The 26106-nt window shown below is 42.8% G+C and overlaps 1 protein-coding gene across 2 annotated transcripts in view; it reads right to left on the reverse strand.

Moving 5' to 3' along the window:
* The window catches only part of LOC126297803 (PRA1 family protein 3), a 53174-nt gene that overhangs the window by 16307 nt on the left and 10761 nt on the right, over window positions 1–26106 (reverse strand). The window contains exons 2-4 of one of the 2 annotated variants that reach the window (XM_049989007.1): window positions 21133–21350; window positions 19821–19934; window positions 10773–10858 (exon numbers count right to left, since the gene is read on the reverse strand). In XM_049989007.1, the coding sequence (XP_049844964.1) occupies window positions 10794–10858; window positions 19821–19934; window positions 21133–21350 (397 nt within the window). In that variant the 3' untranslated portion in view covers window positions 10773–10793. Of the gene's footprint in view, window positions 1–10772; window positions 10859–19820; window positions 19935–21132; window positions 21351–26106 lie in introns of those variants that run through there. The other variant, XM_049989006.1, reaches the window with a different exon arrangement.

The raw sequence follows: 26106 nt of genomic DNA on the forward strand, positions 1-26106 counted from the left end.
ACAGAGACCAGATGCAGTGTATGGCCAGGTAAGACACATGGGAGGACCAGAAAAGTTTTCTATTAAGCGTGAGCCACAGGCCTTTCATAGTTTCAGCAAACAGAAGAGCAACAGGTTCAAATGTAAGGATGGTGGAAGAAAGCCATTGAGCTGCCAGTTTTGTCAGTGGAAAAGTGAAAGCCATTGTCAATGCTCCCTACGTAAAGATGATCGAGACATCGCTGAAGACGCTCGTCAAGGAGCCAAGTCCAGGGAGAACTGCAATAGATCACAAAGTCATTGACAAAAACAGAGGCAGAGATGCCTGGCAGGGAACAGGCCATAATAGGGTTAATGGCTACAGCAAAGAGGATGACACTCAGGACAGAGCCCTGAGGCACAACGTTTTCCTGGGTACAGGTGTTTGACAAGGCAGAACCCACACATAACTTGAAAACTTAGTCCTGAAGGAAAAAGGGCAGGTGGCCTCAGAAACCCCACATGCAGATAGTATGGAGCACACCAGTACTTCAGCAGGTGTCGTAGGCTTCTCCAGAACAAAAAATACAACTACAGTCCTGGTACTTCCACAGAAAACTGTTCACAGGTTGGTTGACAAAGTGATGACATGGTCAACAGCAGAATGTCATGCCTGAAATCCACATTGTGCAGTGGTTAGTAAATTGTGAGACTCGAGCTGCCATACCAGCCGGACATGAATCACACGTTACAGGGAAGGTGTTTGACCTTCCCAGCCTTAGGTATAGGTATGAATGTGCCATCTGCTCAGATACAATTGTATCTATCAAGGAGAAAATGCATGCCTGCAAGAGAAACGTGCTACAACATTTGGATGTTAACATTGTCTGGCCCAGGGGCAGAAGACTGGGATGAAGTGAGAACATGATCTAGCTTCCTCATAGTAAAGGTGGAATTGTAGCATTCACAAATCTAAGAGGAGACGAGTATCATCCAAGCTGCCTCCACTCATTTCAGATGGACGAAGGTGGGATGATAGTGAGTGCAGCTCAAAATCTCTGGAAAATAGAGGCCTAAGGTATTGGAGAGATAGCAATAGGGTCCATAATGACATCACCTAGTACAGTCAGGGCGGAAATTGAGGACTGGGCCTTGGTCCCAGAGAGCCAGCAGACTTTGGACCACATGACGGAAGAGGGAGTGGAACTGTTAAAAGAACTAGTAATTGAAATCCAGCTAACTGTTTTGCTTTACTGAATAATGTGATGACACTGCACACACAACTGCAACTGTTTAAAATGAAGACAGTTCATCATCATAGGATGACTGCTAAAACTGTGGAGAGCATGTCTCCACACACAAATTGCATCATGGCACACCTCCACCAAGGGACCAGGACACAATGTGATAAAGATGAAGTGTGAGGAATGGAATGTTCTGCGGCAGTAAGGATAACGTTTGTAAGGCATTCTACCTGGTCAACCCAACTGGGGAAATGTTTGTCTAAGGTCGCCAAAGACGAGTAAAGCTGTCAATTGGGTTTACACATAGGTGGGGGTAGGAGTCAGCAAATGGACAGCATCAGTTTCAGAGAGAACGGACCACTGGAGAAGACGGACAAACTGGGCATTGCAGAATGAGAGGTTAAATGGGAATAGGTGGGCATGGAGTCTGAAAGGAACGAGAGCACTCCAGTGTTAAGGCAGATGAGGTTGAGTTGATTGAGAAGGTCAGCCAAGGACACACTTCTGACAGGTTCTGGAAGAGCCCAAAAGGGAATGGAATGCATTAAGGTTCTGGAAGAGCCCCGAAGGGGATGGTGTGCATTAAAGTCACAGAGCAGCAGAAAGGGGTGAGGGAGTTGACCAATAAGCTGGAGGAAGTCTGCCCTAGAGATACCGAAAGACAGAGGGATGTAGACATTACAAAAAGAAAAGGTGAAGCTAGAAAGGAAAATTGGACTGCAACAGCTTGCAGTCAGGTGTTCAGTGAGACAGTTTGACTATGAATCAACCCGGATGAGCAGCATGATCCCCCCCCCCCCCCGAGAAGGAATGCTGTCCTCAGGAGGGGGAGAAGATCAAGACTGACAGGAAAGAAATGTGAGAGGTCAAAGTGGTCGCAAAGCGGCCATTTTTTTCCTGAAGGCAGAAAACAAGCGGATGCTGTGATGTAAAGAGCAGTTGTAATTCTTCCTTGTTCGATCTAATGCTGCTGATGTTCCATTGGAGGAGAGTCATGATGAGGAAATGCGAGACGGGAAAAAATGAAGGGCTGTCACCCTTTGAAGACTCGCTGTTATAGGGCACAGAGGCTAAAGGATCCTGTTCCACAAGATCTACAGAGGCATTGACACTATCTGGGCTGGCCTGCAGATTCCAGAACAGAAAAACAGTTGGCACTGCGCACTGCTGAAACAGGGGTTGACTGGATGAGTATCATGCAGTGACAACACTGAAGAGGATCTCAGAATTGGCGAAGGAGAGGACCGTTTATCTTTTTTTTGATTTCTTGAGCCTTTCAGACTGGCAGATGAAGACTCAGATGTTTCTTGGCTGTAGGGACGTAAGAAATCTTTGCACGAGTATTCCTTCTGTCCTTTCCAACCTGCTGGTTGTGTAGTGGGCGATTTTGCTGCCAGAGGCGAAGATTTGGTGGCTTGTCGCACAAGGAGGCGGGGGGAGGAGGCGGGGGGGAGGAGGCGGGGGGAGGAGGCGGGGGGGGAGGAGGAGGCGGGGGGGAGGAGGAGGCGGGGGGGGAGGAGGCGGGGGGGGGAGGAGGCGGGGGGGGAGGAGGCGGGGGGGAGGAGGCGGGGGGGAGGAGGCGGGGGGTGAGGAGGCGGGGGGTGAGGAGGCGGGGGGGGGGGGGGGTGAGGAGGCGGGGGGTGAGGAGGCGGGGGGGGGGGGTGAGGAGGCGGGGGGGGGGGGGTGAGGAGGCGGGGGGGGGGGGGGGGTGAGGAGGCGGGGGGGGGGGTGAGGAGGCGGGGGGGGGGTGAGGAGGCGGGGGGGGGGGTGAGGAGGCGGGGGGGGGGGGGGGGTGAGGAGGCGGGGGGGGGTGAGGAGGCGGGGGGGGGGTGAGGAGGCGGGGGGGGTGAGGAGGCGGGGGGGGTGAGGAGGCGGGGGGGTGAGGAGGCGGGGGGGTGAGGAGGCGGGGGGGTGAGGAGGCGGGGGGGTGAGGAGGCGGGGGGGTGAGGAGGCGGGGGGGGTGAGGAGGCGGGGGGGTGAGGAGGCGGGGGGGTGAGGAGGCGGGGGGGTGAGGAGGCGGGGGGTGAGGAGGCGGGGGGTGAGGAGGCGGGGGGTGAGGAGGCGGGGGGGAGGAGGCGGGGGGTGAGGAGGCGGGGGGGAGGAGGCGGGGGGGGGGGGGGGGGTGAGGAGGCGGGGGGGGGGGGGGTGAGGAGGCGGGGGGGGGGGTGAGGAGGCGGGGGGGGGGGTGAGGAGGCGGGGGGGGTGAGGAGGCGGGGGGGGGGTGAGGAGGCGGGGGGGGGGTGAGGAGGCGGGGGGGGGGGGTGAGGAGGCGGGGGGGGTGAGGAGGCGGGGGGGTGAGGAGGCGGGGGGGGGGGGGTGAGGAGGCGGGGGGGGGGGGGGGGGGTGAGGAGGCGGGGGGGGGGGGGGGTTAGGAGGCGGGGGGGGGGTGAGGAGGCGGGGGGGGTGAGGAGGCGGGGGGGGTGAGGAGGCGGGGGGGGTGAGGAGGCGGGGGGGGGGGGTGAGGAGGCGGGGGGGGGGGTTGAGGAGGCGGGGGGGGTGAGGAGGCGGGGGGGGGGGAGGAGGCGGGGGGGGGGAGGAGGCGGGGGGGGGGGGAGGAGGCGGGGGGGGGGGGAGGAGGCGGGGGTGGAGGAGGCGGGGGTGGAGGAGGCGGGGGTGGAGGAGGCGGGGGTGGAGGAGGCGGGGGTGGAGGAGGCGGGGGTGGAGGAGGCGGGGGTGGAGGAGGCGGGGGTGGAGGAGGCGGGGGTGGAGGAGGCGGGGGTGGAGGAGGCGGGGGTGGAGGAGGCGGGGGTGGAGGAGGCGGGGGTGGAGGAGGCGGGGGTGGAGGAGGCGGGGGTGGAGGAGGCGGGGGTGGAGGAGGCGGGGGTGGAGGAGGCGGGGGGGGAGGAGGCGGGGGTGGAGGAGGCGGGGGTGGAGGAGGCGGGGGGGAGGAGGCGGGGGGGAGGAGGCGGGGGGGGAGGAGGCGGGGGGGGAGGAGGCGGGGGGGGAGGAGGCGGGGGGGGAGGAGGCGGGGGGGAGGAGGCGGGGGGGAGGAGGCGGGGGGGAGGAGGCGGGGGGGAGGAGGCGGGGGGGAGGAGGCGGGGGGGAGGAGGCGGGGGGGGAGGAGGCGGGGGGGAGGAGGCGGGGGGGGAGGAGGCGGGGGGGGAGGAGGCGGGGGGGGAGGAGGCGGGGGGGGGAGGAGGCGGGGGGGGAGGAGGCGGGGGGGGAGGAGGCGGGGGGGAGGAGGCGGGGGGGAGGAGGCGGGGGGGAAGGAGGCGGGGGGGGAGGAGCCGGGGGGGGAGGAGCCGGGGGGAGGAGGCGGGGGGAGGAGGCGGGAGGGGAGGAGGCGGGGGGGGGAGGAGGCGGGGGGGAGGAGGCGGGGGGGAGGAGGCGGGGGGGGAGGAGGCGGGGGGGGAGGAGGCGGGGGGGGAGGAGGCGGGGGGGAGGAGGCGGGGGGGAGGAGGCGGGGGGGAGGAGGCGGGGGGGAGGAGGCGGGGGGGAGGAGGCGGGGGGGAGGAGGCGGGGGGGAGGAGGCGGGGGGGAGGAGGCGGGGGGGAGGAGGCGGGGGGAGGAGGCGGGGTGAGGAGGCGGGGGGGAGGAGGCGGGGGGGAGGAGGCAGGGGGGAGGAGGCGGGGGGGAGGAGGCGGGGGGGAGGAGGCGGGGGGGAGGAGGCGGGGGGGAGGAGGCGGGGGGGAGGAGGCGGGGGGAGGAGGCGGGGGGAGGAGGCGGGGGGAGGAGGCGGGGGGAGGAGGCGGGGGGGAGGAGGGGGCAATCGCCCTCGTGAGCAACACTACCAATTTTTTCATATTTCGACAGCATATTCCAATGCGATTGTAGTGTTGACATTCGTAACAGTGCATCAGGTTTGGATTTTATGGTTGGAACATGACGACTTCATAGTCTGCTCGAATCTTTGATGAAAGCATTGCTCTATCAAACGTAATAAAAGGAGTGCGTGTAGGCACTAAGGTTGGATCAACTTCCTTCATTACCCAATCGACTGCAGTGACGTCCTGATCAGACAGGTATGCTTGAATTTCTCCCTCAGTCAGGCCATGTAACGACCTAGTGTAAATAAAACCACATGCAGAATTCTACGTCTTAATGTTTGATGGGCCTCAACACGAACAGGACAGCCATGGAGGAGTGAAGTTACAAGCAGTTGTTGGGCTTGAAAATCATAATTGGTCTCCAAAAGCACAGTGCCATTACATAAACGAGAGCAGATTTCACAAGCCCTGCAACCAGATCAACAGTTTTCTAAATAATGAAAGGATTAATCATAGCAAAGGACTGACCACCTTCAGTACGTAATACTAGGAATAACTGAAGTGCACCTGAGAGATTCTTGGAATCTTTAGCCTCATTCTGTTTACATTTAGAAGATGTAGACTGAGATCGTAATCAGCTCATTCTTAGAAAATCCCCATGATTGCCGGCACCGCCAATGGTGCACTGCTTTACCCTCTCCCCCACCCCCCACCCCCCCTCCCAATTTGGGAAGGTAACATCTCAAACCCCTCACTGTGCCTGGCCTGGCCTGGCCTGGCCTGGCCTGGCCTGTCCCAGGGATACTTGTTAATGCTACCTGTCAACCCGAGGCTGGGAATTACGTGTTACCCAGTCACCTGTTACTTGTTAGACATGTGGGCCAGCCTGCAGGAGTGCACAAGGAGGAAGAAGAAAAACAAACTTCAAGCACTGAAGCAGAGGGACTTATTTATTTATTTATTTATTTGTATGGCTAGGGCCACCTACATCCTAAGTTTCATAATTGTATGTCTTACAGTTTAATAAACACAGGTGTTCAAAATACATATAATCTTTCTAAAACCTCCTGTATAATGTTAACTGTCTCAAGAGACAGATACCTTCATTTCACACCCACTACAAGGTCCCCACTGATATAATAACAGGAGAATTTTAAGATGATGGGAGAACTGATGGGGTGACTCCAAAGTGCATTAACATAGATTTCCTTCTGCAGAGTTAAAATATAGGTTTCTTTAAATAAAAAGTTTGTCTCAATTCAACACAAAGTATTGGAACCACACAGAACTTCTCAAGGCCTGACCAATCGACATGGATAGTAAATGGAGTATCAGTCTGATGTTTGTAGTGCTACATACAGCACTCATAGAATTTATTGATGTACAACGAGTATGAAAATCAAAATTTTTCTGTCAATACATGCATAATTTTGATCATGTATGCTTTGTTTATAATTAAATATTAAAATCTATCCTTTCTTTATTAAGCACCCTGTTTCCTGTAAATGTTCCAAAGCCTTTCCAAAGTTAACAGCAGTAGTTCCTGCATGTGTATCTTCAACCTGTTCATTTTCTACTGTAGTGCTTCTTTGGGAAGTCTGCTATCCCCTATATCGACGACTCCAGTTTCATTACAGGTAAGTTGTGGAGTTTATTAAACTGCAGCAGTTTAATCTTAACAAAAACATAGAAGATGCTAGTAGTATCCTGTAATTGTGTTTTCATTCTCTGACTATCAGATTTTATTCTTGCAACTTTTTAATTCAAACCGGAAACCAGCAGTTTTACCTGAAGTGAAATATGCAGTACTATGGCCTGTACAATTGCAAACTTTGTGGAATTTTAAGGCATCACCAATCAGATCAGGAAATTCTTTAAAAATTACATTAAAAAAGCTGGAGATAAGATACCATATTCGAAAACATACAATGGTCAATTTATGCATACATCTTTACTGATGCCATTCATCAGCTACTAAATTTTTACAGCCAGCTGTATGCAAATTTATATAAACATGCAGGTATACCATTTTATTTTATGTATATAGTATGGTAAATTTTTTTGTTATAATGTGAAATTCAAACACACTGCATATGTGTATTGTTTAGCATTCACTACAGACTAATTCATGAATATAACTGACTACAGGTTTTTTCACCACTTGCTACCTAAAAATAAAAATAAAATTGTTAAAAATGCAATGACAGAAATGGAAATTGTTACACCACGAACACGATCCATGACTGCCAAACATGCTCTACTATTTCCATGATTGGAATATATTCGTTAAAATTTCATTCCTATGTAAACTTATCTTCTGTACAGAAAAAAGCCATTCCTGCAGGTGAATGGCATGAGTACATACTCTCATTTCGTGTGACATTACTGGAAATTTTCAGGTGGAGATCACATTGAAGAACACCAGATGATGTGCGCATAAGGCTTACTGCCACATTTTGGACTTTGAGAAAGATTGAATCATTGGCGAGATGGACAGGGGAACATGACAACTAATCAAACAGGCAGTTGGTCATAGGACAATGACAGAGGAAAGAATAATGTCAAGATGGACTTTGGCCGAGGGTGTAGCGGCACCAAGTGCAGGCATGGTCCTTCCAAAAGGAGTACACCGTAAGAAGGTAGTTGGACTGGTTCTGATGAATAGACAGAATCAACAGCTGAAACCGAGGTAGAAGGTTACAGGTAGTGTCACCACAGACCATGAGGAACAAAATATTGGAGGCTGGGTTTACATCTCAACTCACCATGTGTCACTTACCTCTGACGCTGTACCAAGGACAGAAGATACTTGCATGGTGTGGAGCGAGAGCCACCTAGGATACCTAGTGGCATTAGGTAGCATTCAGCAAAAAGTCTCATTTCTGCTTGTGACAGTACTGTATTTGCCAGTGTAGAACATGCACTTTTTCCCTTCGAAAATAGATGTAAAAACTGGATGAGTCTTATACACTGTTAGGAAGTTAAGGTAGATACCTATAAACTCCATTTCTTCAAAATGTGTGTTTTGACCTAAGGCAATTCACTGTTAGCTTCCCTGCAAATTTTGAGCATTCCATTTGTATAGAATTCAGTGGCTGCACATGCCCCAGCATTAACAGCTTTTATATTGTTCATTCAGGCTTAAGTTATTGATGTGTTCAGTGCGGAGATCCACTTGGGTCATACCTATATTGTGGTTTTATTTGCAAACTATGGCTAAAAAACGGTACTGCTATACTGTTGCATTTAAGCTGCAAGTGACTGCACATGCAAAAAGGAGCATGGAAACAGGGCAGTAGAAATGCATTTCAGGCCACTTTCAACTGAAAAACAATAACTTGGTAGCACCAGGAAGATGTTTTAAAGAAAACACCTTACAGTAAATATAATCTGAGAAGTGGACTGTTAAATGATCAAAACTTTAAGCAGAACTCAATACTTGGAGTTTAGAGAACAGACAAGTCAGAATTTCAGTTTCTCAAAAATAGTAATTCATCAAGTGAAAGCAATATCCACTAAAAGGGATTGTCGATTTTACTGGATCAACATTATGGTGTTCATGATTGATGACGAGGTATCAACTATACATGTGACCGAAACAAAAATATCACAGAAGATGGCAGATGAGTATGAAGAACAAATTGTAGAATTTCATCGATTCGTCATTAACAGAAGGAAAAGAGAGAAGTTTGAACTCTTACAAACTGAGAACATGGATGAGACTCCACTAACCTTTGATGTGCCTTCTAACAGAATTGTGGATTCCAAGGGCACAAAAAGTGTTATTGTTAAAACTCTACACAATTGTTTTATCCTGCTGTGCTGACGGAACTCAATTACCACCACTTTCGGTTTTTTAAAAGGAAAACGCTTCCTAAGGAACAATTGCTGAAAGGAGTATTTGTCTATGAACACAATAAAGGCTGGATGGATGGAGGAGGAATGAGGTTGTGGATAGACAAAATTTGGTCTAGGCAACCTGGAGGTCTCCTGAGGAAGGCTGCCCTGTTAATATGGGATCAGTTACTTCTCACAGAACAGAAGTCATTAAATACAGACAGAATGAATTCAAGACTCTGTTCACTGTAATTCCATGAGCGCTAACTAGTTTACGTCAACCGTTAGAAGTGTGTATTAATGGATCATTTAAGGGACTTATGAAGGAGCAGTGGAACAGAAGTATTGAATCTACATATTTTAAAAGCACACTATAACTGTCAGGCAGGAGGAAGAGACCTAGCATTTCTCAAGTTTGTGAGTTGGTCAAGGCTTCATGGAACACACACAAGGCTTCATGGAAACTGAAACAATGATTACATCATTTAGGAAGTGTGGAACCAGGAATGCACTGGAAAGTACAGAGGATGATTTGTTGTACAAGGATTCAGATTCTGACATGGAAGCTTCAAGTATTTCTTCTTTCAATTCTGAGGTTGAATTTTGAGGGTTTGAAGACAAAAATTAAAAGATGAGCAATTTTTCCTATTTATATTGCCCAGATGTTTCATGTCAAGCACATATATAACTGTGTTACAGTAGACAGTAGATATATTGAAACTTTTTCCCTAGCAAAGTCTTAAAATAGCAAGGTGTATCTAAAAAGTCTTAAAATAGAAGGGGCATCTTTTATGCTAGCAAATAAGGTAGACTGATACAAACCTGTGTGCAGGTGAAGCTGGGGGAAGGTCACAGGAAGCAGCAAGGCAACAGGACTGAATTGGCAGCTGAAGGGAGGCTGAATGCGTGGCAGTATATGACAGTGGTGAAACCTGATATACTCTCTAGGATCAGGGTACCAAATGGCATATTCCAGCATAAAAATACAAGACCCCACACTAAAGTTCTTAATACATGTGCCTTGATGAATGTACAGATCCTTGACTGGTCTGCCTGGTCCTTGGATATGTCATCCATAGAGCATGTCTGGTATGCAATGGGGAGGCGTGAAAAGAAGCTTCCAGTCCATTAAGGTGTGGCAAGAAAACCCTCAAGACAAGATTACTGATGATGATGATGATGATGATGATGGACATCATTTCTGAATGGAAAGAGTTCAATCATTCAATCATTAACACTTACACAAAGTTTGATAAATATCAGACTGGTGCTTGGTGGTGTACCACTTTCCAGTTCCAGCAGAGCATATCATTGCATTCATATATCTTACAAGCAGCTACAGTCATCAAAATCTGTTAAGAGCAAATAAAGGATATCTGACTGTTCTGCGCAAAACAACACACAATCAATGCTTTTCTACCATCTCTCCAGAAAAAATGGCTAATATCTTTGGCATTGTCAGCACCAACACCAAATCTGTAATTAAATGGCTTATAGATCCACAAGAAGAAAATGGTTCAAATGGCTCTGAGCACTATGGGACTTAACATCTGTGGTCATCAGTCCCCTAGAACTTAGAACTACTTAAACCTACCTAACCTAAGGACTTCACACACATCCATGCCCGAGGCAGGATTCGAACCTGCGACCATAGCAGTCGCACGGCTCCGGACTGAGCGCCTAGAACCGCTAGACCACCGCGGCCGGCTCCACAAGAAGAATTTAATTCTGTATTTTTTTGGGGCACATGCTATTATAAATTGTAATTTTTGTTTGTGATGTTTATACAGCCTCATACACAACTAATTCACTGTTAACTTTGTAACAAGATCATTAATTTACCACATCTTATAAACTAAACCACAACTACACTCATTCCAAAACATGTAATGACTTTGTCAAATGAGGAACTATGAATTTAAAGCAACTAATAATATCTACACTTAAATTTGTATTAATGTCCACCACCTGGAGAGCCTTCACTCTTGATATGTTTGTAGTAATATAAGATGTAATGTCTCATACCTTTCTACAGTCATTGCCATATTTACTTTGATTTTGCATCTTTCAATTTTGTATGCGCCTCTCCACTCATTTCACTCGTGAACTTGTCTGTAAAGTGAAATGATGTGCTGATTTTTCATGCAGAATGAAAATTAAGAAAAACTACAAAACAATGATGAACACTCAAAGCAGAACACACCAATGACCTAAATCAAGCTGTTACAGAATAACTAACAGACTGGATAAGCAACAGCAAAATTTTATGGGAATATTGTATGCCTGCCTTACAAAAATTACTGAAGAGCCTTTGTTCACTTGGGACCAATTTAAGATTTATAAATGAAAATGAAAGAACTGTAAAATGTGAGTAAATATGAAATTTCTAAGTGATAAATTACTACTTTCTACCAGACCTGTAAAACTGCACGACTCTTTGAACATGGGTGTACTACTGCCATCCCTTGATAGGTGACTTTTGATGAGGTCACATTATGAAGTAATACTGTCAGCAGCAAGAAAATCCTTTGACATAAATTGGTGACAATCAGATATCAACATACATATAATGATCTGAATACATGTTCATTTTTAAGCCAGGATTCTTTAAAAATGACAAGTTGTGCAAATGGAAAGTGAGTTAATAACATAACATTAAGTAAGCAAATTATGCATGTTGAGGAGCACTCATGACCTTTCATATTTACATCGACATTGGCCAATAATACGACCACCTATAAAGAAGGTTTACAAAGTAGTACTAGGACATGTTGAGAATTGAAGTTGTTTAGAAAAATACTGTGTTCAAAAGTGAGAACACTATGTATCTTATACTATTCATTTCTACTTCAAACTGAACCTCCATACTCTCATACTCTGTGACTGTACATAATTAACAGATTACAGTCTGTCATTACACCCTCTTTACATGTCTGTGCAGACACTCCCCAAAGAAAGCACCTTATCATACACACATTCTTTAGTGGTTACACTGTGGTCAATAATCTATAAATCATATTCTATTTAAATATTTCCCAGTTGGTATTTGAGAACAGGTTAAAAAGTTTAGCAAATCCTACATAGCAATGTTTGAACAATGTACGTGGAAACTAGCTAACACCTGTGACAAACCATGCAGGTAACATTGTGTGCTTCTTTATAAAAGTTGAACAAATCAAGACTGTGGAACTATATGGTATGTGCAGGAATCTTTCCATTCAACAATAAACTACTCCAAAGCTGAGTATTTAGAGCCAGATTAGGGAGCTAACACAAACACTTCCTTTTCAAATGGACCATCCTGCTAGTCACCAAATGTGATTTAGAGAAAATATAAATCTAGATAGTCTAATAGGGATTTAAACTGTGCTCCATCCTAAGCAGAGTCCAGTCTGAACTATTGCACTATCATACTTTGTACGTTTAATGAGAAAGATTCTACAAAGCAGCTGTGGAAAATGCAGAATACTACTACTACTACTACTACTACTACTACTACTACTACTACTACTACCTGATTTGTAATGTGCATTCACAAGTGCATAACAACACTCCTATATTCAAACAAATGCTTTAATTAATGCTGCTTTACATAAATTAACAATAAGTGCAAAATAGCATTGACTTCATTAAATGTTGTTTGCACATAAGAAAATTTTTTTTTCATGTAAATACTGTTTATCTGAATGAAAATTCCCATTTCAGAAAATCATTCACATCCTGTAATAGAAATCTGCAACCAGATCTACTACTACTACGTCAGGGAACAATGTATGTTACACACAAAATAGTGCTTTCACAGTTTAATATCTCAACATAAAAGTTTCACAGAGAATGGGAGATGCCATTTACATACATACTTACCTCTGTATAACCATTCATTCACTTATCAAACCACAACTTAAGGGCATCCAATCCAGTTTAATTTCCTTCTTTCTAATCCATTAATTAATAATCTTTCTATCCTACTCTTCTCAGTACTTCTTTATTTCTCACTGTCCACCCAACTTAAATGATGGGCTTATTCTTTAACTGATGTCATTCTTTCCAGCCTGTGCCATGTCCAGATCTCAAAAGCTTCACACCTTGCTCCATCTTTCTTTCTTCAGTGCCTGTTTTAGCACCATACAGGAGGACACTCCAAACAAAACATTGTATTAGTCTTCTCCTTAAATCTTTGTCCACATTGCTGCAGAAACTTTTCTTATAAATGCCTCTCACCATTGCTATTCTTGTTTTTAATTTCTTGCCACACTTCAAGTTGGTTTCTATCCTGCTTCAAAAATATTTAAGGCTTTAGCACATGCTCTAGTATTTCTCCATTCAGCATTATTTTTACTTTTATTTCCACCTCTTGGCATAAAATTCCATTTTCTTGGTACTGATTTTCATTCCATAAATCTTTCCTGTAACTTCAATTGTATCCACCATATCCTGTAATTCTTTTTCATCTGTTCTAAAAGGGTGGTGATATCTGTAAACCTCAAACACCATATTCTTCTTCCTCCAATCTTCATCCCCTTATCAAGTGAGCAGTAGTCCATCATATTTTTAATGTATAGGTTGAAACGGGTAGGAGACAGACAGCACCCTTTTCTTCTTCCATTTCCTAATTCTGTCCACTTGATACTTTCTCCTCTCCCTTTTACTGACTTTTTTTTTTTAGTTAAATATAATGAGTCCAAGTTGTCTGGTCTTCCAGCCCACTTTCACTTTAATGCTTGTTTTATAGTGTAACAAACAAGGTAAAAGTAATAAAAGTAAAAAAAATAACAAAAACTAATTTGGGTTAAACTATTAAATAAAAATCTTGCTAACTTTTTCTCAGCTCATCATGGTTCTTTTCCTGGTCACTCCGAAATACTCCACACAAAAAGGAAATTGATCACACTGAAAGTATGACAGAATTTTAATAATGTTGCTTCACTTTTCCCATTACTTCTCATATAATTTCTGATATTAATATTAAAGACAGGAATGCCAAAGTCATTACTGTCTATCCCCTAATTTATCAATGACCATTTTGACAATGAGAATACAGTACAAAGTTTCAATTGAAATACAGAAGTAGCTGCAGCCAGTTCCTAACATTTATCTTAGGTATCTATTGCTACTAGAGTTCATAACAATAGTGGATAGGCCAAAGTCAATTTATATGTATACAAAGTTAATTAAACATTCTATTTTTGATAGTACATAACATTCTGTACAACTGAAAAGGAAATGAGGGTGCTTCACAGTAAGTTCTTTTAAGTCAATAGGGTATTTTAAAAGAATGCCTGAAGTATTTTATAACTGCCTCAATGAACAGAAAATTATGTAACAGTTAATGTCCTCAGCAAGAGGCAGGTGGCTCAATTATGATTAATCATAATTGAGCCACCTGCCTCTTGCTGAGGACATTAACTGTTACTTAACATCATGTATACTGAATACAATCTATAAAATAAGCAACTGTTCAGAAACTAGCGTAATAAAGGTAAGTTATTAAATAGTCAAGGTGCTGAGTTGTCCAAAAGCACATAAAACCAAAATTTGCTGGCTTTTAAATGAGCCATCAGGTGCACAGGATGATAGCAACATGACAGAGGCACCAGTGGTGCATGATAATGATGTGAAGGGAGGTGGGTGGGTGTGTGTGTGTTACAAGACAGAGGAATGGGGAATTGCAGGGAGGATAGTGAGGGGGGTGCAAGATGAAGCAGGGTTGAGATGGATGTGGTGCAGGGGGCTAGCAGAGATCGAGGTCAGGTAATAAAGTATACCTTGCCAAAACAATTCCCACAGACAGGTTGACATATGACAGTTCCATGCAGGTGCCAGCATGTTTACGGGTCCTCTACAAGAAACTTTTCAAGCAACTCAAAATTTCAAACCCCTTATCTGATTCAAGTTCAGTGACTACCTCATTATCTAGACCCAAGACCAAAACGCACAGTCCTCATCCCTCCAAAGGCTCAACACCAACCCTCACATTCACTTCACCTGATCCTCCTCAGCCCGTGTCACTTTCCTGGACATTGACCTCCACCTCTGATGGCTTCACACACGTACCTTTCTCTATAAAAAGCAAACTTACCAACACATCCTGCATTTCTATAGTTGTTTTCCCTTCCACACACAAAAAAGAAAATCACTCCCATAAAGTCTGGACAGCACATCTTTAGTGGCAAGAATTTCATTTCCCAGTGTGCTGAATGTTTCATAGATACCGTCACAGACAGGTGCTATTCCCAAAGTTAGTCAACAGATTTTCCATGCCATACCCTCATACATCCCTAACCCTCATACATCCCTAACCCTTCCACAATCTCCGAAAACCAGCTGGAAAAGAGCACCTCCCTCAGTAAGCAATCATCCCAGACTGGAACAACTCGACCTTGTCTTTTGCTACAACTTCAACTGTTTACGATTATCACCATCTCCTTCCTTCCCCCTCCCACTCCACCCAGCACAAACTCCACCCTGGAAAAACTACAGAACTACAGTCCTAGCATTGTGCATTCAGTTAGCAAAGATCAAAAATATATTCCTGTTGTATTAAAATGTTACTTGCCAATATGCCAAATTCGCTGCCACTAGTCAGCCCACTATGTTCAGAATCATTCCTATACCAGTAACATGTCAATCCAGATCTCCTAGCTGGAACTGTTATATCATATAGTAACACTGATCACCATCCAAATCCAGTAAAAGAAGTGGTTACTGCAATCATGAGTCTCAATAAATGTGGCACAATTTTTTTTTTTTTTTTTTTTTTGAAAGTTACTGCTCTGTTTATCACTAGATTATATTTAATACTGATCTTTATGTTACTTCTTTCATAGTCTAGCTACACTTACCATTTAACTCTCATCTGGAATTTCTGCCATAAGAAAGGGTATTGTTTTGCAGGAATGAGGTCGGACACACAAACGTGTGTGACAAATATTAGAACTTTAATTGAACCTTAATGTGGCTTTCTGTTACTGAACTATATACCAACAATGACTGCATTTGGCAAAAATATCAGTATCCCAACTGCCTCAAATTATGTCCAATTTTGCAAAGGGAAAGTTGCGTGTGCAGTACTTAAAGTCAAATCCAGTATAAAATTACAAATATTACTCATTTCAATACACAGACAAGTACTCAATTACTCTGCTAAATATTGCTGTGATAACTTGCCATCATTGAAAAACTGTTCTATTAACAATTCCAACTTATCACAACTACCACTGTCACAATCATTTCCACTCCAGCTTAAAGGAACAGATTAACTAAAGCTACTGCATCGCAACTACTCCATTACAGTAAATCGTACTTCTGGGTGTTCAGCTGAGTTGTCATTTCCATTTTATGTACAATACTTTGACGATTGACCCAGTCTTCTCCAAGTGCTGTGAGTACACACAAAAGCATAAATCCCAGCACCTGAAGAGGATGAATTTGTTGTTCACGGAGGTATTGTGCAAAAAAGAGCTCAGCTGAACGCCCAGAAGTGCATCATTACACAACATTCTTATTTTGCAAAGGAAAGATGTCATCCTAGGAGAGGAAGAGAAGTCTTTCCAGTTAGGTTTCTTAGCAACCCATCAGGGGTATTCCAGCCAACAATGCAGTATGACATTACATTACAGCAAAACATGCAAAGTGATAACTTCATAAAAATAATTTGGTGGAATTCCACATGTTAATTATATGGACATATATATCACAACAGACTAACAATGTTCAATCACAGGGCTCTAATTAACACCATAGTTGACAAAGTACACAGGAAGCTCTAAGAAGGTATTTTCCAAATAACATTTTCACAGTATACTTGGAGAGAGAGAGAGAGAGAGAGAGAGAGAGAGAGAGAGAGAGAGAGAGAGAGAGAGAGAGAGAGAATGTCCATAAAAACATTTCCACTTCCCATTTGAAGGAGGTTTATTGGATTTGTATGTGAAAAATGCATTAATTCTTGGCATTAATTTATTGTTCCATCTTTTAGGCTGTGAGGCAATACATATAACCTTTATGAAAACACCACCAACATAGCTTTTACTTACTGTTATTCAGTTTATAATAATACATTAAAGAATTACACATTACTACAACAAATGCACCATGGCTACACTCAAGATAGTCTGCGACATGTCAAAATGAAAATGAACTGAACTTTTAAGATTTATTGCAGAAATAAACACAGCCATAAAACATGCCCAGTTGTTAAAGTGACAAAAGACACAAAGAAGTACAAAAAACACACACACACACACGCACACATACACATGCACACATCAAGCATGTCTTCAAACATGCAGTACACAGTTTCACTTCATAGTACATTACAGCTTCAGAAAAAGTCAGTCCAAATTTTTGACAAATGAAGGAATGAGAAACTTTCTGTATAATCTAAATGTGTGTTGAATTCCACAGAACATACAAAAATACTCACACATCTCATTCAAAATATGTACACTATACATCTACATCAATACAACAAATATTACGGATATACAAGGCCCAGTATAAGCTTGCTAATTGGAGGAACAAAGGAGTCCCATTGTGTTCAGTTGCTGAACACAAAAATATTCAAATGCAGCCTGGCCAAGTTCTTACATCTCAGCTGTGCCAAAATAGTAACATTTTAAAGGGATATCATGAGAGAGCTGTTTATCTGTCACATAGACACACAAGTTTCAATACAAAACCATCAATGACATCAGACTGAATTGCCACATATGTCAAACTAAACAGAAATGGAAAGTACAAAAGTCAAATCCACTGACAGAGTTCCAATCCACACTTTTTCATACTTATAATGGAAAATAAAAAAGTCCCATGTCAAATACAGTTAGTGAAATAGCACATTTTTTTATGTGATTAAAGATAGTACCAAAGAAGGTAGCTTGCTTAAGATATGACTCGCAGAGTTTTGAGAAAATATATAAGTTAACTTTACACGGAATTATCCACACTCAACATATTTTTAATATATGTTTAAGACAATTATTGACTTCTACAGCTGCATTTCAAAATTTGTGAGCATTTTTATGCATCACAATGCGAAGATTTTGATTGTAAATTTCTGATTAGATGAAGTGGAAATTATGAACTGTGTTATCTAGGAGCATTATTATATACTTTTGGATTAAAGGAGAGCACTTACCGAAAAGTAAAAGCATTGAGCTGTAGATAGGCACACACAAAAAAGAAAGAAAAAAACTTGCAAGCTTTCAGAATAATCCTTTTTTGAGTTGTTTTACTCAAGCTCAAAAAAGGATTCCTCCAAAAATTAGCAAGTTTTCTTTCTTTTTTCTGTGCCTATCAATAACAACGCTTCTACTTTTCCGTGCATGGTCTCCTCTAATCCAAAAGTATTTACATTCTACCAGAACTTTCCTCCAACAACATGTAGTATATCATTCCCAGAACATTATTTCATGAATTTTTATTGACCTGTGTCCTATTTTCTGTCTACAGCTGTGATAAAATGTCAAGCGTTTCATCGAATGATTGTGATTTACTTTTTTTTGTGCCACTGAATCCGATGTTTAGACAAAACTATTTTATCAGTTCAGATCAAGAATTTTCTAAAATATGACAATTCTGTTTTCAAAACCCAGCCTAGCAGCAATCAATGCCTTCAATCAAAAAACTGACAAACACATTACATCTGCATAAAAACAGACACCACTTGCAGGAAATCCAAAAACTCCCACGAAGGTCTGCTGCTGCTCCCCCCTCACTCAGAATGTTTGTGCAGCTATCAAGATTAAATTTTTTATGCACTCAGTAATGATATGATGTCACTAAATATAGCAGCAAAACCTAGCTGTGCAATTCAGACACTGATTCAGACAAAACTTTTTTACCTTTATACTAAAAAATTACAGCCTTCAAAAATACACTTCTGTTCAGAAATTAATTCTCCTCTTCTGCTGATCTACACTGTCAGCACTGACATATTTGAAAGACTGACAACATCTCCTTTAGGTTAACACTTTTTTTTGTCCGGTTTCTATAACCCATCAACTCGCTTTCATACTCTGATTGCACAATGATTACATGAGGAATAAGTGAACATCATGACATACTGTTATAGGAAAGAAACTTAAAGATATGAATATGTAATAAAAAGTAAAGTTTTGTGAAATTCTAGCGCTAGTTCAGTAAGTACAAAACTGTGAAAATGATGCAAAAAATTTTACAGAGAACCTGTTTTGGTATCATTTAAGACAGCTCTGCAGATAAATATTCAGAGCAAACTTCACAATATAAATAACAGATCAACATATTAAAACGTTTCCTTAGTTCTTTCTGCTCTCTCAACATATGTGTAAATAAGTGGTAGCCAAGCTTCACAAAAAGCAAATGATGGATTTAAGTGCTATTCACAAAAAAATAAAAGTTTTCTACTATAACACTTCACTGGAAAGAAGTCGTGCCTAAGGGCTCTACTTTCATTTCCGTAACAATTTTTATCTTCGACAATTTTCTCTAGACTAAAAACATTGCACAGAAAGCATTATGGAAATCGTTGAAGTTTATGTTCAGTATTGGTTAAAAGTGTCCACAAAGCACTTTATCAAAGGGCAAGAATATTGTAATACTGTATCTACTTTACGAATCTTGTGAACAATTTGAAACAATACCATAGCTTATGTCCTCTACACTGATATTGGCTCCTTTTTTTACTTAGTAGCACAATTTGATTTAAAATATGACAAATATTTTATTAACTTTTGTCTAAGCACAAACACATTTTCCAAAGACTAAAATCGTTTCAAGCATGCACCACCTTTTTTTCCCTCTTGCTTGTTTTTGGGCCCAATGGACAAGAACTTTGCTATTTTAATTATTGAACCACAAAAAGTACCTTGATTTCATTTCCAGCATTTCAGTCTGTTATACATTAAATATTACTATTTGGTACAGAAAATGTTATATTAAATAAAATACAGCAGTTATATAATTTATTTGCTACAGGCAAGTTCATGAAGTGCACAATTCTGTGCACATAAAAATGCTGTGACACCACATGGAAACAGTGGTCAACAAAACTTCTTAAAAATTATATATGTTTAGGTTTTTAGGACATCCATACCAATGGATTCCAGAAAAACACCCATTGGTGTTCTCTTCAAACATATTGCCTCCATCGTATTAACAAGTTTATTCTTCATGTTTCGAAGTCTCATAGATGCATGCACAAATGTTACTGAAAGAAATAAAAACAAAATTAGTAACATCAAAGAAAATTTTGGAAAATTGAAGCCAACAAGTTAAAAAATGGAGCTACACTGATAAAAGTAAACAGGCTTCCTTTTTCAAGTAACCTGGCTACATTAACTCCAAGCTACTTTTAAGTGATGCAGCAACTGAATAAGTTTGATTACTGTCATACACCTATGTTGGGTGCCACACATTTTTGATGCTTTTTAGAAGGATTTGTCAGCATAAAGTTAGTTATATTGGATAATGGCATGTCAATATCAGTTCAAGAAACAAAAACATAAGATTAAGATTGGGGAGAAGCAAAGCTCTATGTGTATAATAGACCAGAACAGACAAGTGCAATTTCTGTACTCCCTCTAGATAGAAACTGTACATCCAGTAAAAGCAATACTTTTGTAACAACACAACCAAATGAATATTTGTTGTAATCAATGACCAAAAGGAGGAGACAAAATATATAAATTTTCTGAAAATGGCAGGCACCTGCCCAGTAAGCAACTCTGGTAAGGGAAAGTGAAATGTAATGTGACGTTGATAAACAGAGGAAAAGGGAGGGGGAAGAAAGGAAAGAAAGGAAAGAACATGTTTAAAAGTTAAGAACGTAAAGCTGTTATCAACCTACATGTCAGTTTGACTGGATTAATAACAAAAATAACTTTATTTAAAATGTGTGTGGCTGTATTAATTTAAACTAGTCTAATACAAAAATTATGGTTATGTACATAAAAGACAAACCGATTAATTTCAGCAATGAATAAGTTGGGATGTTTAATATGAAAACAACTGTGCTATACTAAAAGGAGACAAATCTGTTACAATCCTACATACAGTGTGCTACTTTAATAACTCATTAGCACCTAGTCCTTACTGCACAAATAAAATTTCCACAAAAAGCTGAAAAATTAAGACAAAGGTTGCAGATTGTCGTCTTCAGTCAGTATACTGCCATGCACACAGGACACTATGTACACAGAAATGTTTTGGGATAAAACTAGTGATTAGAAAACTAGTGTATTTTATTGACATATTTACTGGAATCATAACTACAAAAAGCAGGTAGACTGACATATTTACTGGAATCATAACTACAAAAAGCAGGTAGACGATTACTTAATTTCATTTAATTTTAAAATATAGGTTTGCTTAAATGGCTTCACTTGACATTTAATAAACAAATTTACCTGCAACAGGAAGCAATATACCCATCAGAAAAACTAACATGGATCCCAGCAAATAAACAGCAAAGTGAATGGCAACTAATATAAGTATTAGTCCAAAAACTGGGTAGTTCTTCTTAAATGCTCTGGTTGATGCTGAAGAGTTAATGAAATAGTAAAAAAGGCAAAATGCACCAAATGTTGACAGAAATCCCAGAAACAAATCCACTGGATGAATAACACTGAAAAAGTAAGAAACACAATCTGTAAACTTTTTCTTTTAGGAGACCAATACAAAACTAAATTCAGTTAGAGATTAATTAATATCCAAATTACAAGATATAAGTTTGTTAACTGTGTGTTCCATGGATCATAACTGACATGCACATCTTTCCAGCACCTCCCTGTGGGTCAGCCTTTAAACTTTGTTTTCTGTTCATTAATTACTCTGTTTTATATTATACCACTTGACTCTAATCAGATAAGTTGTTTAGTTTGGCTACTTTTGCATCATGGCCACAGAGATCATTCACTAGCTCATGAACATTTATATCACTGACTACATTTTCATCTACAAAAATGTTGTCTATTAGTGTTCTGTATTCATGTGTGATTTTGATGGGAAAATTAACAACAGAACATATGCCGTGAGTGTTAAGTAATATTTCAACATTGTTCCTTTTATCCGAGTCTAACGCAATATTTAATAGTAAAGTCCTCAGAGCCTTATAGGTGGGAAATTTGTAATAGTAGAAGTGAGTATGCTACAAATGTAATGGATATCAGTTGGACCAACACTACTAAAATAAGCCAGTGAAATAATTAGGTCAGTAGACAGGTAATGCCAAACGAGTGTTCCCCCAGGGCTCTGCATGCGACAGTGACAATTGTCCATGCCACCTCAGTGACGATTCATCATAATGAAGGTGTTAAAAGAGAGGAATAGCACAAACTATTTACCAGAGCGCTACCACTAAAACAGAAAATAGGGTGGAGCAGAAAAAGGGGGAATAACCTCATCTAAACACAATTAAAATAGAGCAAGAGGGATGACCAAGGCAGCTGGGGAAAGAGGTAGGGTCGAGGGACCCTCAGAACCAGCATGTAGTGGAAGATGCCCCAGTCCAAACCACCCCACCCCCATCCATAAAGTAGATGATGCCTACGGGTTTATAGAGATTAGGCATTTTGTCTATCAGCCCCTCGTTGCTTTGGTAATTCAAATAAAGCAATGTGGAACAAGAAAAGGAGAACTGACAGCTCCAGGTTTTGCATCCTTCCCATTGTGGATGAAAATAGGTGCAACAGTAATTTAAGTAAGTAGTAGTTCAAGTGAGAGAAAACCCAGGCAGCTAAAATCTAACCAGTCACTGAAGGACACTTCAAAAGAGGTAATCATTGTCATATTAAAATGGGCTGAGAAAATGAAGACTGTAAGGAATTGAGAGGCAGTTAGCTTAAACTGTTACAGAAATAAAACAGAGAGAAAAAAAATTATAACAGCCTGACAGTGCAGAGGTAGAAAGTTGCTGTAAGGCCACTCGGGGCACATGCCGCAATGAGAGGAACCCCTCTCCCCCCACAGATCCATCCAACACTAAACATTGAAGTGCAATAAATTTTATTATAAAATCTGCTTTCCCTCAGAAAACTTATAATGTTAGCTGTTATCCCATCATCTGCAAGTATCTGTAGTAAGGAGGTAGACAGGTTAATGGCTCAGATCAGGCCACATACTTCAAGAATATGGGCTATTGTAATATTACTAACACAGCTGCTTTAAGGGGAGACTTCCAGAGGTGAATGGAACTCATGGGTATGTCTGGTGTAGCTCTCACAGATTCAGCACAGTATGATATCTTTACGAGAGGCTTAAAGAGAAGTGTGCCACACCTCAGTGGTACCTTTAATTTCTCCAAGCTTGTTGAAGGTCATGGTAGCCTGCCATTCCGTATGCCAGAGACTCAAAATTTGGTGTCGAACTTACCATCTTAGGTCTGTGCCTGGTACTCCAAATTTAAATCTGTCTCCTGTGGTTGCTTCTTTAGATAATTTGTTCATTTCCGAGAATACCCACATGGCTCAGTTACTGTTGTTATGGAGGTATGGATGTCAACTAATAGGTGTCTGATGTTAGTGACCAACAAGTTTCTGGGATAGCATTGAGATATGTCTTGTCAGCAGCTCCTTAGTGGCAAGATATAGCCCATGGTATGACTTGCAACTCTGCAGCATATACACAAATGTATCAGCAGAGAATACTTCCTGTGTCCCCTAGCATGTGCAAAACACACAATCCACTGTGTCATTGATTTCCTATCCCTCTATGTAGATGTGTGTCGAATTTGCGTACTCACGGATAGTTTAAATAAATAGGCACATTGTAATGTGGAATCAGCATTTTCCTTAGAGCTACAGGAGATGTGCATCTGAATCATAGGATTGGGTACACACCACAGTGGGGGAGGTGGGTGCCCAGACGGAACACTATACAGGGTGAACATTAATAAAACTGACAAACTGCCTGGATGGATTCCTGACAAAATGGAGGAAAAAGGTCCTATAAACATGGGTCCAGAAATGGACAATGTGCATGCAATGACAAAAATAATCCTGGAACACAGTACAGAGCTGCAGTGCATCAACATGACAACTGGTGTCCCAAGTGGTCTACACGAGATGCAATGCATGCGTTCACACGTCGCATCATGGAGTGCTGCACACTTTCGTGCATCCCAGTCTCTCAAAAAATAACATCACAGGTGTTGTGAACATGCTGTTGAATGATCTGCACATCAAGAACTGATTCAGCAAACACAACACTTTTCAAACGCACCCAGAGGTAAGAGTCCAGTGGGTTTACGTCCAGTAATCTAGCAGGCCATGCTACAGGGCCTCTGTGTCCTACCTAATGTCAGGGCAAGACGATGCTGAGGTGTCCGTGAGCTGTAATGTGGAAGAGAGATGGTGTGTCATCATGCACAAACCATATAACCTGTTGTTCTGCCAATGGCTCACTTGCAAGCGGCCCAGGTAGAGTATTCTGCAGGAAGTCCCGGTACATTCCTCCGTTTGAGTGTTGTGGAATAATAGCCCGTCCACGTATGTGGACACCAAGAATCACTGCCCACACACTGATTAATTGATTGATTGAGAGGGGTTATGGGGCCCAACAGTGACATCAGCCTGGCGATTCCTAACTTAGTCTCAGAAGAAAAAGGGTCCAATAGAAGTGGAGGGATCCAGTCAGAGGAGTAAAATGATGAACATTAAAAACGCACAATAAAAGCATAAAAGGTGAGACCAAATCCAAAACCTGGAAAAAAAAAGGGGGGTGGTCATGGTGTCACAGACCAGGAAGACTGTAAACGAAGTCCCAACCACAACCAACAAGTCTCTGCTCCAAGACTAAAGTAGGACCTCATATCTGGAAATAAAAACCACTTTCATAGAGGAAAATGAGGACCAGTTCAACCATCCATAGACTGTCTGCTAATACTAAATTTAAGCAATTGGAAAGACTATACTTAACATGAAGTGCTGAAAGAAAGGGACATTCCACCAATATGTGAGATATCGTCAGTTTGGCTCCACAACCACATTGTGGGGGTGTGTCGTTACGTAGGAGGAAACAATGGGTGAGCAGGGTATGACCAATGCGTAAACGGCATAAAACAGTGGACTCCTTCCCAGAGGAGCGGATGGAAGAGCACCATACTGCAGTAGACTCCTTGATTGTGTGGAGTTTATTACTAAGAGCAGTAGCACTCCAGGTGGCATTCCACTTTTGCGCAAAGAGAGATCTGACATAGACCCACATATCTGAAGCTGGAATCATGAAAAGAAATAGTTGGTAAGTACCTGCTTCTCTAACCTAACGGTCAGCCAGTTCATTTCCTGGGATGCCCACATGACTTGGGCCCCAGAGAAAGATGACTGAACAGATGGCACACAATAGTGGAGGGAAGGTCATGGATAGCAGAGACCAAAGGGTGACAAGAGTAGCATCGGTCGATAGCCTGCAGTCTGCTCATGAAGTCTGAACAAATTAGAACACTGTGGAGGGAGACCTGAGAAACAAAATGTAGGGCCCTCTGAATGTCTAGAAGCTCTGCTGTGAAGACACTACACAATCCCAGCAATAAATGGGGTTTGAAGCCAGTAGGAAACGTGAAAGGGTATCACCTTATCGAGTGTCTTAGAACCATCAATGTAAAAGAGGGTGGCACCCTAGAACTCTGCAAAGATGGCCCATACACGGCACTGTTAAACCATAAGAGCAACACACACATTAGGACCCTGGAATAGATCAGTCCTAGTACATGGTCTAGGCACCATCCAAGGGTGAGGGGTATGGGAGGAAAGACACAAGGTGCACTCCAGTGAGTAGAAATGGAGATCCCGACAGATGGAAGTGAGACACATGCCAACCGGCAATCCCACCCATGGACGGCTGTTAGGAGGGAGACATCCCTCATTGGCAAAGAGCACAGGGTACACAGAATGGTCAGGGAATTTGCAAATAGTGAATGCAAAAGAAACAAGGAGTTTGTTCTGTCAGATGTGCAGAGCGGGATTCCCATCTTCTGTGAGGAGACTCAACAAGACTAGTGCGAAAGGCACCAATAGCCAGACGCACCCCACAATGATGGACATGGTCAAGGAGTTTCAAAGTGGAAGGAGCTGCTGAGCCATAAACCTGACCACCATAATCTAGTCTGGACAAGACCAGAGCATGGTAAAGATGGGGGAGAGTGGAACCATCTGCACCCCAAGATGTGTGGGCCAGGATGCAGAATTAATCTTCCGCATACATGTAGTCTATAGGTGGCGAATGTGGGGCAGCCATGTCAGCATATTATCAAAAATAATGGCAAAGAAACGGGACTGTGCTACAACATTGAGGAGCTGGTTGCCTAAATAAAGTTCTTCATTGGAGTGCACTGTGGGTCAACGACAAGTGTTTTTTTTGGAGGAAGAAAACTGGAGGCCATGAGC

This window comes from Schistocerca gregaria, chromosome X (assembly GCF_023897955.1).
Source record: "Schistocerca gregaria isolate iqSchGreg1 chromosome X, iqSchGreg1.2, whole genome shotgun sequence".
In the NCBI taxonomy this organism is placed as follows: Eukaryota; Metazoa; Arthropoda; class Insecta; order Orthoptera; family Acrididae; genus Schistocerca; species Schistocerca gregaria.